The sequence below is a fragment of the Hyaena hyaena genome, unplaced genomic scaffold (genome assembly GCF_003009895.1).
Source record: "Hyaena hyaena isolate Hyena2069 unplaced genomic scaffold, ASM300989v1 scaffold_247, whole genome shotgun sequence".
Classification (NCBI taxonomy): domain Eukaryota; kingdom Metazoa; phylum Chordata; class Mammalia; order Carnivora; family Hyaenidae; genus Hyaena; species Hyaena hyaena.
In genome coordinates this window covers 1,308,004-1,326,742 of record NW_024080879.1, presented here as the reverse complement: position 1 = coordinate 1,326,742, position 18,739 = coordinate 1,308,004, and the positions used below count along the sequence as shown (strand labels likewise).

The 18,739-nt window shown below is 36.5% G+C and overlaps 1 protein-coding gene across 4 annotated transcripts in view; it reads left to right on the top strand.

Moving 5' to 3' along the window:
- The window catches only part of LMO3 (LIM domain only 3), a 148,923-nt gene extending 130,631 nt beyond the window's left edge, over positions 1–18,292 (top strand). For all 4 annotated transcript variants that reach the window (XM_039244654.1, XM_039244650.1, XM_039244653.1 and 1 more), the window contains 2 exons: positions 7,811–7,936; positions 17,972–18,292. In XM_039244654.1, the coding sequence (XP_039100585.1) occupies positions 7,811–7,936; positions 17,972–18,077 (232 nt within the window). In that variant the 3' untranslated portion in view covers positions 18,078–18,292. The remainder of the gene's footprint in view (positions 1–7,810; positions 7,937–17,971) is intronic.
- Positions 18,293–18,739: the final 447 nt, after the last annotated feature.

Below are 18,739 nucleotides of genomic sequence, written 5' to 3'. Positions count from 1 at the left end.
GGAAAATAGACCAGCACTGGCCGATAAAAATATAACGTGATTAACATATTAATTTTAATTTTTCTAGTAGCTTCATTAAAAGGAAAGTTTTCTTTAAGTTGAAATTAATTTTGAAAAGATTTTTTTAACCAAATGTATTCACAGGGTTATCATTTCCACAAGTAATGAATATTTTAAAAGTTATTAATGATATTTTTAATGTTTTATTTTATTGTTGAGAGACAGAGCATGAGAGGGAGAGGGGCAGAGAGCGAGAGGGAGGCACAGAATCCAAAGCAGGCTCCAGTCTCTGAGCCGTCAGCACAGAGCATGATGTGGGCTCGAACTCACAAGCCATGAGATCACGACATGAGCCGCAGTTGGTTGCTTAACCGATTGAGCCACGCACGCATCCCTTATTCATGACATATTTTACTTTTCTGAGCTATGCTTTGAAACCTGGTGTGTGTGTTGTAACACACATAGAGCATATTTCCGTACAGACTGACCACATGTTAAGTGGTCAGTAGCCCCTAGTGGTTACCATATTGGACAGCGTAGCTGTAGATAGTGAGTAAAAATATATTTAGCTTGACTTATGAGTTAATTGGAGGTGGGGAAAGAACCAGCTATGGTGAAATTAATGGTCTGCATTCAGGTGTGAAAGGTACTGCTGTTTTGACTTGTTTTTCTCGACTGTCTTGAGCTAGTCTAAAGCAACCCATTTTGAGATGCAATCTTCAACTTGGGGTAGATTCTGTGATTCTTTAGGGCAAGGACACCTAACCAATCATTCATGGAATTTGACTTGGTTCTTCTAGAATGATGTTTCCTACAGGCCAACTATAATTTTGTGGGAATTAAGTCTTCCTAGAATGTTTCCTTAGGCTTCCCTTTGCCTAGAATGCATTCATTCCCCAGAGAGACAGACGACAGTGGCTTCCACAGAAAGCTGTTTCTTTACCATTAGCATTTCCTTTTATTTTTCTATTATTCTCAATGCAGTCTTTTTAAAATTTTTTTCTTGGGGCGCCTGGGTGGCTTAGTCGGTTAAGCGTCCGACTTTCGCTTAGGTCATGGTCTCGCGGTTCGTGGGTTCGAGCCCCGCGTCGGGCTCTGTGCTGACTGCCAGCTCAGAGCCTGGAGCCTGTTTCAGAGTCTGTGTCTCCCTCTCGCTCTACCCTTCCCTCCTCACGCTGTCTCTCTCTCTGTCCTAGAAATAAATAAAAATATTTAAAAAAAATTTTTTTTCTTAAATCTTTATTTATTTTTAAGACAGAGAGAGAGAGAGAGAGAGAGAGAGAGAGTAGGGGAGGAACCGAGAAAGAGGGAGACACAGAATCCAAAGGAGGCTCCAGACTCTGAGCTGCCAGCACAGAGCCCGACACAGGACTCAAACTCGTGAACCACGAGATCATGACTTGAGCCAAAGTCAGACATTTAACTGACTAAGCCACCCAGGTGGCCCTCATTGTAGTAGTCTTAAGTGTAGATAACAGGAATTACAAAACCCAAAAAGTTCTCCTTCCTCTGCAGTGATAACTTTTTACCTATAATTTTATTATTCCCAACATTTTATTGTTTAAGTGAGTTGGATCATAAGCTGATAATTAGTCCAGCCAGTGATTGGCAGATACCCAGAAATTAGCCGAATGGGTTGGATTTGAGCACCCAGCAGCCTAAGGCTATTCTGTCTGATCCAAGGAAGGGTGGAGTTTTGCCTGAGCATGGGTGAGGGGCACATTCTGAGGATACTCTTAAAATATTACTGCACCAAACACGAAGCCTTAGTCATCCAGGCCAGAGTCACCTATGTAGGCTTCTCTTCCTATTCTGTATAATCTCACCTTATCAGACTGCTATCATATTTGCCATTTTCTAAACATTCCTTAGGTAACTCTGATCTTGACCATCTCCAGAGGGCTGCTTATCCTCCCTAACATCAGCCTGAGACACATTTCTCCCCCTGCTTCTCTACTTTCTGAGATGCCATCTGTCATCACATCTTGCTTCGAATGACACGTCTTCACTAGTATTGGAGCACAGGCCTACCAAGCAACAGCCACCCTCTCTTTATTGCAAGGTCCCGCTCATATTTTGCCTTTGTGTTACTCTTCTCACTAGTTCCTTGACAGCACACATGCAACGAGATTCAGCATAACCTCTCTAAGTGCCTTGCACATAGTAGGTATCCACTTTCATTAAAAAGGGTTCATTGAACCTGAGCTCTCTGTCTGCACTGTACGCGATCTCTGGGATTTCAGGCAGCCAGTTGTATATTTTAACGTGTTCATAACTCTATGGCATGAGCCTTGGCAGGTTTCTTTTTACTGAAATTGTAGTTAGGCACTTACTTAGTAAGTTTTACTTAATTTTTCCACTCACCTTATAATATCTTCCTACCTAGTGGTGAGCTGAGTGTGTGTGTATTCCCTATATAACTATCTATATAGAGATATCTATCTATCTATCTATCTATCTATCTGTCTGTCTAGAGAGATTTTATATATTATATATGAGATCTGCATCTTGTTCTATCCTAAATGCATAAGATCTTAAATAGAGAGAAAATATACACATATGTATATATGTATACACATGCATATAGAGAGAATATACATCTATGCTATACATGTATATATCAATACGTATATTTAACTTTACATTCAGCAAATGGCTTTTATGTTTCTCCTTGGCACGATCCATATTTGTTAATAAAAATATATACGAAGACTGAACTTCATAACCCAAATTAAACTTAATTTCATAGAGTAAAACTACTAAACTCTGAAAGGAATAATCTCTAAACTTCCTTTAACAAGCGATGTATCTAGTTCCTTTAAAACGTGGTCAACTTTTTTTAGCTTAACTTTTGAAAAATTGAAACATCCCTTTGCAGAAATGTACATTAAAAATATGTGCAAAGCCTAACTGTGTCACAATTAGAAGCATAGTTCAAATTAATGTTAAACATTTTGTGTATTCTCTTTTGTACACGTATCAGATGTTTAATGTTTCCTTTTAACTCCCATAATTTCTCTATCTCTGTGATAGGGGAGCACATGCTAAGACCCAACGGGGGAGAGAACAGTATGCTTAACTTTCTTCACCTTTGTAATGGGTGAGCTCTTTACATTTAAAGCAAAGGAATTGAATGTTTAAAATGTTTTCATTTTCTACCACTACATGCCTTAGTTTAAAAAGTGAAATAAGAAAGGAGATGAGAAGTATTTGTAATAGACAAAAAAGCAATTCCCCTTCTCAGTCTACGAAAATGTTCTATTCTTTCTCACATAACATATTCAAAGAAACTTCACTATGTAGCAGTCAAAAGTTAAAGATCCTTTCTATTGATTACAATCTCATAGCCTTAGAAAACCAAACTTTTCTTTCTCTGTTCATTTCAGTTATTCTGCATACAGTGTTGGGGTTTTTTGTTGTTGTTGTTGTTGTTTTTTTTTTTTTTTTGGTAGGATGATAACTAAACTGTCTTATCTGCAAATCAAAAAAAAAAATGTACTGTTGAATTCATGTATGTTCAAATTGTTACATGAGGATTGCCTGAGTACTAGAGGAAAATATTTGATGTTTGTTCAGAATCTAGGTTTACTGCAGTGGTGTTTATTTATGCATTTTTCCCCAAATAATAAATTAATTTGAGTCAAATACTATGCTTTCCATGGCTTGGGGGAATTTGATTTAGTGACTTGAGCCACTGACCTGGTAAAAAATCTATAGAAACATCTGGTGCTGTGAAATAAAAGACACTAACACAATGAATACTCATTTTCCCCCGGATGCCTGTAGTAAACCATATTCATTATTGCTATGTTAAATGATTATATGTCTTGAGTTTTTCTCTACCCCCCACCTTCAGGAATTTTTGTAATGGATATATACTAACCCATACAGAATTCACCTGATTTATGACTATGTTGCAAAAGCTGTTGAACATTTAGTAAACAGGCAGAATTTTCTGAGTTCCTCTAAAAATGTAAATGTGTATTTTCTCAGTTCTTGCTTTACCACTCTGACGCACACACACACAGACACACATACAGACACACACACACACACACACACACACACAATACTAAATATTTCTCTGCATGCTCACTCCAGTGTGGCAAATGTCATACAGCATACATACTTTCATCAGAAAGTTGTCTTGTTTGGCTTTTACCTTCGTGTCTGTGTTTAGATTGTCTGTACCAGGTAGTAAAAGGGAAGACAGAATGGAAAAGGGACAGGAACGTCCTTTGGGTTCCTGTAAATACTTATTTGCACTGATATTGTATAGATGGTAGTTGTCACCTTTTATATCCTAAGGCTTTTGGTAGTGTGTCAGAAACAAGATAAAGGTCGTATCGCTTAAAGCCTATTATGGGCATAAAGGGTAGGGAAAAATGTAGCCCATAAATTGGCAAATTAACCCCTGCCATGCTTTAATAATCTGTAAGACATTTTAAGATGAGCAAAATGGATCAATTATTTTTTCCTTACCCTAAATTTATGAGCTGATACTCTGTGATTGATTTTGGTAAGAATATCAGAATGACTCCTTTTTTAAATAAAGCTTTGTCTGTCTCAGTGTACAACTTGCTAAGTACACTTAGGCCTACCTCTTATGTTAGGATAAGATCATGTAAGCACCATAAACAAGAGATTACAGAGATCTCTAGGCTAAATAGAGAAGTGGTTCAGTCTTAACCTCCTTATAAAGGAGCCGGGAGTGAGGAGTGGAGAGGAAGGGGTTACAAGAATTTCTAGGATTATGAATAGTCTAAATGAATTAGGTAATTAAGAGACTCTTCTTAAATATATCCTAGACATATCTGAAAAAGAATCCTATAAATGAGAGCTATGCATGCCTTATGCTTAATTGATACATTATATGAAAATTATTTTTGCCCGAGAATCCAAATGTCATGTTTGAAAACCAAAGGGGTAACATCACACACACACACACACACACACATATATATATACTCTGAAAACCCGATTTTGTAAAATAGGACTCTGTTTCCTTTCTCAGAGAATCTTGCCTGGGTTTGTCCAGCTGAAAAAAAGAAGTGGGGCTGTAGAATGATCTCTTGATCCTCGGACAAAACTGAGGAAAAAGTCTAACAAATGCATCGTTTTGCAGTAAATTAGATCAGATTTCCGCATCTCCGCACTCAGTCTGTGAGCTGACAGTTCAGTAAAATGTTCCCTTGTAAGGTTCGCCCTCTTAGGAAAAGGGGCAATAATTCATCATTAGGATTTCAGAGTCCAGGTGTAGATGGAAACTGATGGAGCTTCCAGCGAGGCAGGGCAAGTGCGTGGAAGAAGAAAATTTTATCTGAAGCCTAATTCCCTGGTTACAGCAGAGAATAATTAAGATAATATTGCTTCAAGAGTCCTTTAATGATTAAAAATCACATATGCAGAATCCATAAATTGGAGGGCAACAAATTGGCAGGCGGTAACGTCAGAGACCTGTTTTGTGCACATTGTAGTGGAAAGCGCACCAGCGGCAGCGCGCTGTACGGCCAGCCACCAGAGACCGGGACCATTCCAAGGACTTTGTTTAGATGCAACAAATCATTTGTCTGTTATTAACCCAGAGCTTGTAATTATGCAGATTGCCATAGATTTTCCTGGGCCTGGAAGTGAGATTGAGGGTTGTTCACAGTATAGCAGGCAGCTCAGGGCTGGCCATGCATTACTGAACTTGCCACATTTATCATGTTGACTGATGGCAGCAGAAGCAGGTCTCAGGTCCCAGTGGTTAATGTAGTGGGTAATTAACTGTCATTTGCCTAGTAATAGGCTGATGATCAATGGTTTGTGTGGAAACAAATTCTAATCAGGTAGCTGATAAATGCTCAGCTAGCGAGAGCAATTGAAATTGGGGGAAACTATGTCCAGAATTTCAAAATGGCATTGTGTGTGTATGTTTATTAGTTATAAGCAAACTGAGGAGTTCTTGAAAACTGCTTTCTCTCCTACCGACCACGTTCTATATCCACAAGTGCGTCTATATTCACGGAATAAAGAACTTTTTAAGGTTTCCGTATTCCTCGAAGATAATAATGAAAGGACAGAAGAAACAAATGGTACATGTGAGTGAGGTGACTTCCGAACAGAGCACGTGAAGTACACTGAAAAAGTGAATGAGAAATGTTAGGACGAACGAAAAAAATTCTGCTCACAAAAGAACAGGATGAAATCTTGGTGTGTGACGTTTCATTTTTAATGATGCCAGGAGGAGATGTGAGATATTACATTTCCAATGACGTTCTTCTTGGAGAAAAATTATTCCCTAAAACAGGGGTTGTAAACTGAGAACACAGAGGTTGTTAGAGTTATGCTCCTTAAAGTCAGCATCTTAAAATGCTTTTGAAAGTCTTTCAGGAAAACAACGCCTGGCAATTTTGAATTTCGTTTTCTTGAATAGAAGTAGGGCTTACTTGCTTTTTATCAAGGGCGCAGAATGTACTGGCAAGCTGAAAAGCGCTTACAGTTTGTACCCTCAAGGCGCTTCTGTTCTTCTAGAGATAATCTAACAAAAACCTGAGCATGAGCATTTGTGACACATTCTGCCAGACCCTTAAAACCGTTCTCACAGCTCTTTCCAATGACTGTTCTAAACCTGCAAATGAATATGCGTGCCCTACGCAAGGACCTGTCTGGAGTATTTAGAAAGTACAAGAAGAGAAACTTCAGCACACTTTCGCCTAATCCTTAAATTCAATAAAATGAAAGACTCGGTTTTTTAAAGTACAGTTTTATAAATAAAATGAGTTTTCTCCATAGCACCTTTGAATTCATTAGTTTAGAACTGCTTTTAATTTGGTCTTTCCCATGAGAGCCATTATATTTTTCTCCTGTCAGCCTGATGCTGGAGAAAAAAGAAAACTGGCAGATGTGGTGTTTTTCATCTAGTTTGCTTCCTAGTTAAAAAGTGCATTAAGTGTTAGGCACAGAATATTATTTATAAAAACTCTTCGCCACCATTAACAACTTTAAAGAAACTTGGTTTAAATATTGCCGATGCAAATGGATTAAACATTTTATTTCCTCCCATTATGAAACTATAGAAGTACTTTATTTTATACTGTTTTTTAGGTCATTACAGTAACTATTTTCAGGGATCTATGGTAAATGGGATTTTTTCAAATTCGTTTTTCACAGACAATTCCAGTGGTTCTCTCAATATATTATGTTTCAGCTCCTGGTTTAGTTATATGTAGTTTACAGCCTCATTTACTTTAATGTGCTACTTGAATAACATAATCATAGCTATAACTATGGTATAGGGCCATAAGGTACATGCACCTCTAATGTTTTTTGACTATTTAAATGGCTTGTTCATAAATGTTCCTTTAATAATGATGGCAAGCCTTCTAGTGGCTAGATGTCAGAATATGATGAGTCATTCAAATGGGTTTCTTTTCCATCTAAAATGTGTAATATGTGGCATGAAGATCAAAGTTAATGTTGTTTTTCTGTTTGCTGCCTATTCTCACAAGTAGAAGATTTTTGCTCTGAATACACCTCCACCGACTTGTTTTGTGCCATTATGTAAGCTTCCTAATGTATTTGTCTTTTCCTTTTCTTCTCAAACAAGATGTGATTTTCATCAAGAAAGGTCAAACTGAGTATGTATCGGAGAAGAATATTTATGTATCTGCCTAGGATAACACCCACTTGTGTACATCAGAAGGCATTATGTATTGATAGCTTTACAGGGTATATTAGCACCTTCTCAGTCATCATCTCGGATCTCCCTGTGAGAGTTTGGAAAAAAAAAAAAAAAAACCAACAAAAAACCTGTTTATTGTTCCAGGCTCTTCGGTGTAACGGGAAACTGTGCTGCCTGTAGTAAGCTCATCCCTGCCTTTGAGATGGTGATGCGTGCCAAGGACAATGTTTACCACCTGGACTGCTTTGCATGTCAGCTTTGTAATCAGAGGTAAGCAGATTTCATCCTGGTGTCTGAAAACACGGTAAGCCTCTCTTTGCTAGTTATTTATTTAATAGATGGGAACTGTATATTTTACTTAAAGCAGTTAATCTCGGCATTTTTGTTTTCTAAAAACATTCACCTAGTACCAGAAACAAACCACTGGGGGGAAAGGTCCGAAAACTACCTGAAGGAAAAGCATCATATAACAGGATGCGATACGAAATGAAGATATGGCTATAAACTTTAGTTTTCTTATCATTCATTCTTTCATGTGTTTCTGTCTTTTTAAAAAATCAGTATAAAATATCCTTAAATTTTATTTAAAAATTTTAAACGTATGTTAAATGTTTCTTTCTTTGTAAAAGTAAGCTTAAAGTCTTTAGTTTTTTTGTACTGTGAGCAAACGCATGTGCACAGAGGCAAATATACAGGAATTTGCAGGAAGTAGTGTGTCTTCATCTTAGTTTTCATATTTATAGTTGCCCTATCTCTCCATTCTTATCTTGAATTCTAATCTTGTTTTAGATATCCTTTTTAAGTTGCTTTATATCTCTTGGGAATGAGGCCAAACATAGCTAATAATTAGACACTTATCAGCATTGGACAGGCAGCATAGGAACATGGGAAGAGTGTTGCACAAGGAATCTTGAAACCCAAATGCTAGTCTGGACTTTGCCCCTAAGAAGACGTATGCGCGTATGTCAACCATTTGAGCTCTCTCGGACTCGGTTTTCTCGTTTACGACATAAGGGAGCTAGATTAGTCAGCCTCAGAGAACTGTCTCATCTCCAGGTATTATTGCTTTATCCTATTTGTCCTCATTGAAAGCTATAACTTTTATTTCCAGTGGGAACGCTATACTACTGATACCTGTTTTATATGAGAAATGCAGAGCATATTAGAATATGCAACTGTACATATCATTAAAACACATTTTAAAAACTAGTACACTTGATAGATTTTAATGAAAATAAATTCAATGTGAGTGTGAAACCACCTGGACATAGCATAATAATCAGGACATGCTAGTTGCATCAAGTTCTCGGTTACAGCAATTTGCCCTGCTTTACTATTCAATGCAGCATCTTCCTATGAGGCCCTGTATATAGCAGGTTTACAGTGTGAACAGGATTCACATTCTGTCCCCATCCTGTATCAGCTTTGTCATCTTGAGTATGTTACTTAATCTCTAAGATTGGTTTCCACACCCTGAAAATAGAGGCACTCTTACCTATCTTGCAGGGTTTTTTTTAAAGAATTTTTAAAATGTTTTTTATTTCTTTTTGAGAGTCAGAGAGAGACAGTGCGAGCAGGGGAGGGTCAGAGAGGGAGAGGAGACACAGAATCTGAAACAGGCTCCGGGCTCTGAGCTAGCTGTCAGCACAGAGCCCGACGTGGGGCTCGAACCCACGAACAGTGAGATCATGACCTGAGCCGAAGTCAGATGCAGATCATGACCTGAGCCGAAGTCAGATGCTTAACCGACTAAGCCACCCAGGTGCCCCACAGGTTTTGAAAATTCAATGAAATAATTTATATTAAGTAGCAGGAACACAAATGGTTCTAAAAAAGTAGCTCTTTTATCTTGATATTTATAATTTACTTTTACCAAATAAGATTGCATTAACTTGGTTTTTACTCAAGAGATATATCTCAGTGATGTCTCCTGCTAGATGTAGATGTTCAGAGTGGTGCCCAGTATACTTTGCAATATGTAATTTCTCCAGGAAATAATTCAAGAAGTCGCCTTACAACACCTTGAGTCTTCCCAACAAGTTTTTGGAACCAAAGCAGGTTAATTCAGTCTATGGTGACATTTAGCCAGAAAAAAATTGGCAAATATGCATGTAAAGGATGTAGATACGTGAGCACAGATATCCATACATTCATACAGATACATCTATATGCATGTATACCTGTGTGTGTATATATTTAAAGGTGTATTAGAAGTATATTTAGAATACTTCTGTTTACTTGTGCCGTTGATCCACTAACACATCCAGTAACAATTCAGTTATCTTTATGCAATAATAACATTTACTGTTGTTCTGCTTATAAAAAGTTATATATTCATAGTAGAAATTTTGGGAAACAGAAAGAGATTAAAGAATCATATTGTCTGATATCTCACTATTCTAAAAGAAGGTATTTTAATATGTTGATGTCACTAGCCATATGTTTTCTTATGCATAAATGACAAATGATATCCAGCATATATTTATAATATATCCACATTTTGAGATGCTTAAGAATCCTAATTTTGATAATTGGGCTCTTTTATTTAATATAGTATGCTCGTTTACTTGCCCCTAGAAATTCTTTCAAGATATTTTAAGCTTTCTTGTGTTTGGTTTTATGAATAGAGCTTCATATATTAAATCAGTCTTCTGTCATCAGAGGTGTAAGCTATTTCTTCCCATTTTTTTATCATCACTCTTATCAACATAATATGGATTTTATAATCAGACAATATTGAAGTCTGTGTTAGGATAAATTCACAGGCGCATACTTATTTGGACAAAATATGTAAGTGTTTAAAGGCTTATGTGATAAATTGTTAAAATGCTCTCCAGAAGAGTTACACCAAGTATTCTCATACCAGAAATGTAAAAGCTATGTATTCCCTTACATTCACTCTAACGTTGGGAATTATTATTGAAAAGGAAATCCTTGTCACCTTGAATGATGAGAGATGGTGTCCCAGTATAATTTTTAGTTAGTATTTATGATTACTAGTGGCCCTTGGATAGTTCTTCTTTTAGGGAACTGCCTGTTATGCCCTTTGTACATTTTTCTATTAGGGCAGGCTACTCTATTTTATCCATGTTCTACACAGAAAATTAAAACATCATTCAAGTGCTAAACCCAGCCTAAATTCTATTATGATGCAAAGTAATTGTAGGTTGTTAGTGCTATTTACAAATCGTATATCAATTTTATTTCACCACTGAAATAAAAAGTTGCATTCACAATTAAGTCTATCTCCTCAGTAGGACCCAGTCAAGTAAGACAAACACTCCTAAATTTTGACTCTAAAACTGTTCACATTCTTATTGCTGCAAAATACTATTCTAGTATCATTATTAAAGTACCTAATATATTTCTGTGTTCGCTTCATTTATTACATGCCATAATGGGACTGCATATCTTTAGTGCTGGTTATGCACAATTAGCACTTAGTTATTGTCTTGTCACTTCAGCCCCTGCAAGACAAACTTCTTTAATGCAAGAAGTCAGCTAATCTTCATCAGTCAAGCAAAGCAGGCAAATGTTGTTACTCTGAATACAGAAGGTTTTCAATATAGGAGATTTTCTTTTTACTTTGACATTTGCCGGGGGAATCCTCTCCAATAAAGCCATATGCCACACAAGCCTATACTTTCACGAGCCAAATCATTACTATAGCATTGCACCTTTTCAAGTGAGACACAAAGCAAAGAGGTAATTTATAGGCACTTTCCCTTAAGCAAACTTTATTGACATCTGAAATTGTGGTATTAGAAATGCTTATGAATTTTATTTAGCAGTCATTTCAGCTTAACTTTTAAATCAAAATATCATTAAGATCTAAAGCATTGCTGAATGTTTTCAAAATAGTAGGAAAAATAACTTTTCAGGATTGGTTGTTTCTTGACCACACTATCTCTGCCCTTTTTAGAGGGCTCTGGCTAAAGATGTGAATCCCGAATTAAAAATATAATTTTTTTTTTTCTATTTTAAGGGAAGCAGAGGACTGTTATTTTGAGCATCTTATATGGTAACGTGACTCTCATCCAGAACTGGAAAATTTGGTGTAATAGGTTAATTTCTTAAGGTTAATTTCTTAGAGGTTAATTTCTCTAAGCCTTTCCTCCTCAGAAAAATCTGTAAAACTAAGCGATGGTTTTATAAGAAAAGGGAAAGAAAAACATGTTTGTAATGAAATGGCCTCAAATACACAGAGTTGTGTAACACTAAAACATAAAAGCACCATGCTAGGCTCTGGAAAGAGAGGTAAAGAAAATCTAGTTTCTCTCTTAGAGATATTCAGAGCTATGGGAGAGACAGGACATCAAAGACTCACAGAAGAGTGTAATCGATGTTAAACAGATCTATACTGAGGGAAGAGAGGTCTGTCCTTCTTGAAGTCTTAGGGAAGCATCCAAGGGTTGATGTGCTGGGTTTTAAAAAAGAGCTCCCGAAGACTGCCTGGAACGTAGGAATCATGTCTGTTGGGGGTTGGGGAAGATGAGGAAGCCAAGGCGCAGTGAGAAAAGGGTTTCCCAGACAGATGGAGCATCATGTAAGGCATGGAAGTGTGAAAGCATTTAATGTGTGCAGGAAATGAAAAGTAGCTCGATGTAGTTACAAGTTACCGAGGGAGTATGGTAGAGATGTGGAGAAGTAGGAAATGACGCACAGATCAGGAGGAGATGAAACTAAACGGGGGAAGTCAATGAATGAAAGTCAAAACGAGTCTGAATTTAAATGCTCTGTCTAAAATACCTTTGTTATTTAAAGCTATTCAGTTCTGGAATAAATCTGTCTGAACCAGTATTTACTGACCACCCACCTCAAGTGGTAGTACAATTTATGGTGGTATTTCAAAGGGTTCAGGAGAAATATAACTCATGGCCACTTACCTCAGCACTTCAGTCCCGTTTGGAAAACTTGTTACGCATTCATAAGAAAATTTGAAATGCCAGAGTAAATGATACACCAATAAATAAGTGCTCTGGGAGAGATCAGAATGAGTTGACATGGCCAGGGAATATTGATGGAGGGAAGGGAAACCAAAGAATTTTTAGAATTTAAAAAGATGGTAAAAAGGGAGAAATAGTCCTGGCTAGAGAACAGCGTAAGCAAAGGTGAAAAGATTATCATTAGCAAATAATAATGATATCAGAGGTTTTTTTTTTTTATTTACTTTTGAGAGAAAAATTGAGATCAAGCAGCGGAGAGGTAGAGAGTAAGGGAGACAGAATCCCAAACAGGCTTGGTGCTGTCAGCTCCGGGCCCAGTGTGGGGCTTGAACCCATGAACCGTGAGATCGTGACCTGAGCAGAGTTGGACACTTAACCCGCTGAGATAGCGGAATTCTTATATAGTGCTGATCATACACCAGACCCTGTTTTGTTTCACCCGTGCTCATTTACTACTCAATATAATTAGGTACTATTACTAGCCTCACTTTACAGGTGAGGTAACTGAAGTATGGAAAATTTAAGTATCTTGCCCAAGAAAACACAGAAAATAGTAGACTCAAAATCTGATCCCAGCCAGTCTTGTTTTCGTCTCCAGATGCAGGTCCTGGACGGTTCCAAGAGCTGGTATTTTATTTTCTGACTAACAGGATATAAATGGGGATAGATAGAGTGAAGGTAAAGTAATGTAAGCTTTGTATAATTTATAGCAGGATTTGGGATGTGAGTAGTGTAAGTTGGTGTAGAAAAGATGATTAGGAATGAAGTATGTAATAACTGGAGAGTCACTGGGAAAAAACACTAAATGTGTTCACAGTGTCTAGCTGTGAGACGATCGGTATATAATCAGCACCTCTTACTGAAAGCGAAGTGCAGTATCAAAATCTCCGTTTTTATGGGGCGCCTGGGTGGCTCAGTCGGTTAAACGTCCGACTTCGGCTCAGGTCACGATCTCACGATCCCTGGGCTCGAACCCCGCGTCGGGCTCTGTGCTGACAGCTCAGAGCCTGGAGCCTGTTTCAGATTCTGTGTCTCCCTCTCTCTCTGACCCTCCCCTGCTCACACTGTCTCTCTCTCTGTCTCAGAAATAAAACATTACAAAAAAAATTTTTTTTTAATCTCCATCTTTAGTAACAGGATGCTAAATAGAAAATAGAGACATTTGAGGGGCACCTGGGAGACATTTGAGGGGCGCTCGGGTGGCTTAGTCGGTTAAGCGTCCGACTTTCGTTAGGTCATGATTTCGCGGTTCATGGGTTCGAGCCCCGCATCGGGCTCTGTGCTGACTGCCGGCTCAGAGCCTGGAGCCTGCTTCAGAGTCTGTGACTCCCTCTCTCTCTGACCCTCCCCTGCTCACGCTATCTCTCTCTCTCTCTCTCTCCTAGAAATAAATAAAACATTTTTAAAAAATTAAAAAAAAATAAAAGAAAATAGAGACGTTTGAAATATGCCCCCCCCCCCCCACTCTTTTTAAAGTATCGTGGAGATGGGAACTAATTATAATTGACAGCCACTAACCTCCGGGTTAAAATAAGATGACTAAGTTAACATTTTCATTCTTAGGAAGGATATTAAAAGAATTACAAATGGAGGCTTCTTTGCAGTGGCTTTTGATAACCTGCTTAAAACTGCTCTAAGCCCTATATTCTATAAGGTGGTTTATTAGTTGTATTTATTTTCTGTTCTTCTCAAATCTCTAAGACCATATGAGTTCAATTAGAGTCACTCCAAAATATCTGGAAATTAAATCTATTATTATTAACTCCAAAACATCAAGATTAAATGGCTCAGTAATCTGATTGGGCATCTTTTTATTCCTTCACATACTTTTTTTTTTTAATGAAGACAAAATTAATTGAGCTGATTATACCATAAGCAATTAGGATTAGATTACAAGGAAGATTATAAGTTTATTTTCAGGAATTTTAGCCTGACCTATTAATATACTTATAGTATCCTCTGGCCATCACTGCTTCTATAATATTTTTTCTGCCAGTGCTAAATCTCATAAAGAGCTCATAACATTGGAAATTAGCTTTTCTTACAAAATCACAGTTATAGATTATTTTGTTAAGCATCTAGCATCTGCATTGCTGTGTCTGCAATTTCTTCATGTTTATATGTGGAACATTTTAAAGGAGTATACCATTCCTAATTGCAAAGCAGTTATAATCTGTGTTAACCAGAGCTTTCAAACTCTTTTAAGTTATATGGGGAAATATGACATTTCTAACCCATGTTCTGTTTTGTCTTGACCTTTAAGTATAAATTGAAATGCACATAAGATGTACTTTGTCCAGTTGACAACATCAGTAACAAAATACTTCAGGTAGGAATATCTTAGATAAATCCCATTTACATGACCAATATCTCATTGAGTGGTAGGCAGACTTTTTTTGAAAGGTATACAAAGGAATATTAACATACAAAAAAAAAAAAAAACTATTAACTTCGTAGGCTAATGCTTTACTGCCTCCATGTCTTGAACCCAAAGATATCAGAGCCCCTTTCCTTCCTCTATCGTATATTATAGCTGTGGAGCCTTGAGCGGGATTTTACATTCTGGGAGAAAGCCTTGGGTTTTTCATCTGAAAAGGGCAATAACCATATTTGCTTTCTCAGTTGAATGTAACAAGTAAATGTAATCATACATTCTTAGCATTAGCACATGGTAAATACTTTATAGGTGGTGGCTATATTAGTTATCTATACTCCAAACATCGAGGTGAAGCTTTATATACTTCATTTGTACTCTTTAACACAAAGTTATAAAAGATACACTTATATTAAAAGATAAGAAAGGGGCGTCTGGGTGGCTCTGTCAGTTGAGTGTCCACTTCAGCTCAGGTCATGATCTCAAGGTCTGTGGGTTCAAGCCCTACGTCAGGCTCTGTGCTGATAGCTTGGTTCTTGGAGCCTGCTTCAGATTCTGTGTCTCCCTCCCTCTCTCTCTCTCTGCCCCTCCCCTACTCATGCTCTGTCTCTCTCAAAAATAAACATTAAAAATATTTTTTAAGAAAAGATAAAAATGAAGGTTCATCTTCGATATCATAAGTGGAAGGTTGATTTGAACCCTGTTCATTGCAATATGCCACTTTGCCTCTCATATATTTCTTATTTTAACATCCCTAAAACCTAGTGATGTAGCTGTTTTATCTTACCTACACAGAATTGACTCCAAGAAAATAGGCATTGGGTAGGTGATAGCATCAGGGCTTAGGCCTAGATCCCCAGGCTCTTGGTTCAATGCTTTTGAATTGAATTGAATTGAACTACCCTGAATTTATTACTCTATAAACAAAAATTATTAAACTTCAAGGCTTCTGAAGGTAAGACTGACATAACTTTAGACGACAATAAGTTTTTATTTGGGGAGCTTGGCTGACTCAGTCAGTAGAGCATGTGACTCTTGATCTCTGGGTTGTGAGGTCAAGCCCCAAATTGGACATAGAACTTACTTTTAAAAAACATGTTTTTTGATATTGAATACAATTTGGGGACTGGTTAGAAAGTTAAAGCAGAATTGTAGACAATATGGAGTTGAAAGACTATTTCCAATTAAGTTGGATTTAGAGAAAAAAAGAGTTTAGTATCCGCTAGAACACTAGAGTATTTGGTGACTTTATTTATTTTTATGTGCTATTTTATTATTAGCTTATTAGTTCAAATTACTTTCAACAGTAATATATATTGAAAGTTTTGAGCAGTAATCAGATATATCCTACATGCTATTTTATGTTATTTCGCACAAAAGATAAGTATCTAATTTGGCTAATTCTGTCCAACAGAAGAAATATTTCCTTTTATTCAACATATTTTAATGATTAGGATAACCTACAAAAGTCATTTATTCAAACCCTACTTTTTAAGCACAATATTTAAAGTTTATAGTTTGCAACTGATAAAAAGAAGATATATACTTAAGGTTCAAACTCAGATGTTCATTGTATCCAATAGCCTTGACCACAAACTCCAGGATTTCAAGATCAGCGCTTAGTCTGTACTTTCAATCAACATCATCAGCAGGCAGTAATCCTGGGGAAAAAAAAGTAAATTCCACAAATAAACAGACCAATCTTCCTTTAAGAGGAAAGCTAATTCTTTTCAATCTACTTTTTTTATTACACTATTTTCCCCTCTATCTACTTAGCTAGAATAAGGATAAATTTCCAAAGCTACCCAGTTGGAAAATAAATAGGTTCACTGTCTAGCATTCCAATCTTTGCAAATGTAAATCAGTCCAACTGCTCCTCATTTAAACCTTCAACTTCACAAAACATTAAAGGGTTGCTTTCACTACACAATTTAATCTATCCACTAAGATTTCTGCTTGAACATCATTCGAAATTGACTATCTGATAAAGAGAGACCACTATCAAAGGTCAGCAAGGTCAACTTGTATAATTACAAGTAGTTTTACTGGGTCAACTCCACTAGACACTGCTGTTTGAAGGTTAAATTGTTACAATTAAAAATATATACAGATCTCCCCAGAGTTACTTTATTGTTAATGTACTGGAAACAGCACAAGCATTTATTTCTGACCTTAATTGTATCCAAAGTGTCACCACTGGGAAATTATACAAAAAGAGCACTTATTAAAAACATTACAATCTTGCACATTAAACAATGCTTTATAGAATAAAATACGTAATTAGCTACTGGAAACTAGTTTATTTATCACATCAATATTAAGAAGTTCATTCAGGTTACTCCCTTTGGTTTAATTGGAAGTGCTCTGAGAAGTGACATTTAATATTTCATAGCTGGTGAACTTGCCACAAACAAAAGAATATGGCCCGGCATCAGAGTCCGATGCTAAAACAACTTTTACTTCAGAACAATCACTTCCAAATTACTAGCATTTAATCACATTTTAATAACAGAGTGGAAGGAAGCCTTAAATGGAAAACTTTAAAACGGGCTACTGTCTAATTGTGTGATACATTTTAATGCCTTTTACCTTTTTTAATAAAGTGAATACATGGCCAATGATGAAATCTTCCATAATCACTCCAGTGAAATATTATTATCATTCTTTTTTTCTTTTAATGACTGTAAATATAGATCAATTATTTTTTTTCTTTCCAAAGTGGCAATAAAAATCATCTCTGCTGCCCAAGGCATTTTCCTTATTTTTCCTATGCCTTTTATATATAAATGTAGGATTTCAAATTTTATGCAGTGTTTCATTAAATGACCAACATGCTTTAGTTTTGACAGTAAAGGCAATTTTCTAAACCAAGCTTTCAAACTCGGGGAACTACTGTGTGAAAATACTATGAGGAAATGAAATCTTCAAATCTATGGATCTGAGTGAAATGATCTTAATGCATTTTATTTTTTAAAATATTTTCAGATTTTGCGTCGGAGACAAATTTTTCCTAAAGAATAACATGATCCTTTGCCAGACGGACTACGAGGAAGGTTTAATGAAAGAAGGTTATGCCCCCCAGGTTCGCTGATCTATCAACATCACCCCATTAAGAATACAAAGCACTACATTCTTTTATCTTTTTTGCTCCACGTGTATATAAGAATTGACACAGGAACCTACTGAATAGCGTAGATATAGGAAAGCAGGATGGTTATATGGAATAAAAGGCGGACTGCGTCTGTATGTAGTGAAATTGCCCCAGTTCAGAGTTGAATGTTTATTATTAAAGAAAAAAGTAATGTACATATTGCTGGATTTTTTTGCTTGCTATTCGTTTTTGTGTCACTTGGCATGAGATGTTTATTTTCTTCGACTATTGTATATAATGTATTGTAATATTTGAAGCACAAATGTAATACAGTTTTATTGTGTTACCATTTGTGTTCTGTTTGCTTCTTTGTATTGTTGCATTTAGTACAATCAGTGTTTAAACTTACTGTATATTTATGCTTTCTGTATCTACCAGCTATTTTAAATGAGCTGTAACTTTCTAGTAAAGAATTGAAGAGCAAATCTCACTAATGATACACATATAGATAAAGCAAGTCTATCAACATTAAAATACTAAAAAAAAAAAAAAAATGAAGACACACACAAAGCATTTTAGCAACATCCACTATTATTGCCGCTATGATTTAGAGTCTATCAGTGTTCTCATTATAACCCCCTATTTTCAGGGGGTTAAAGATC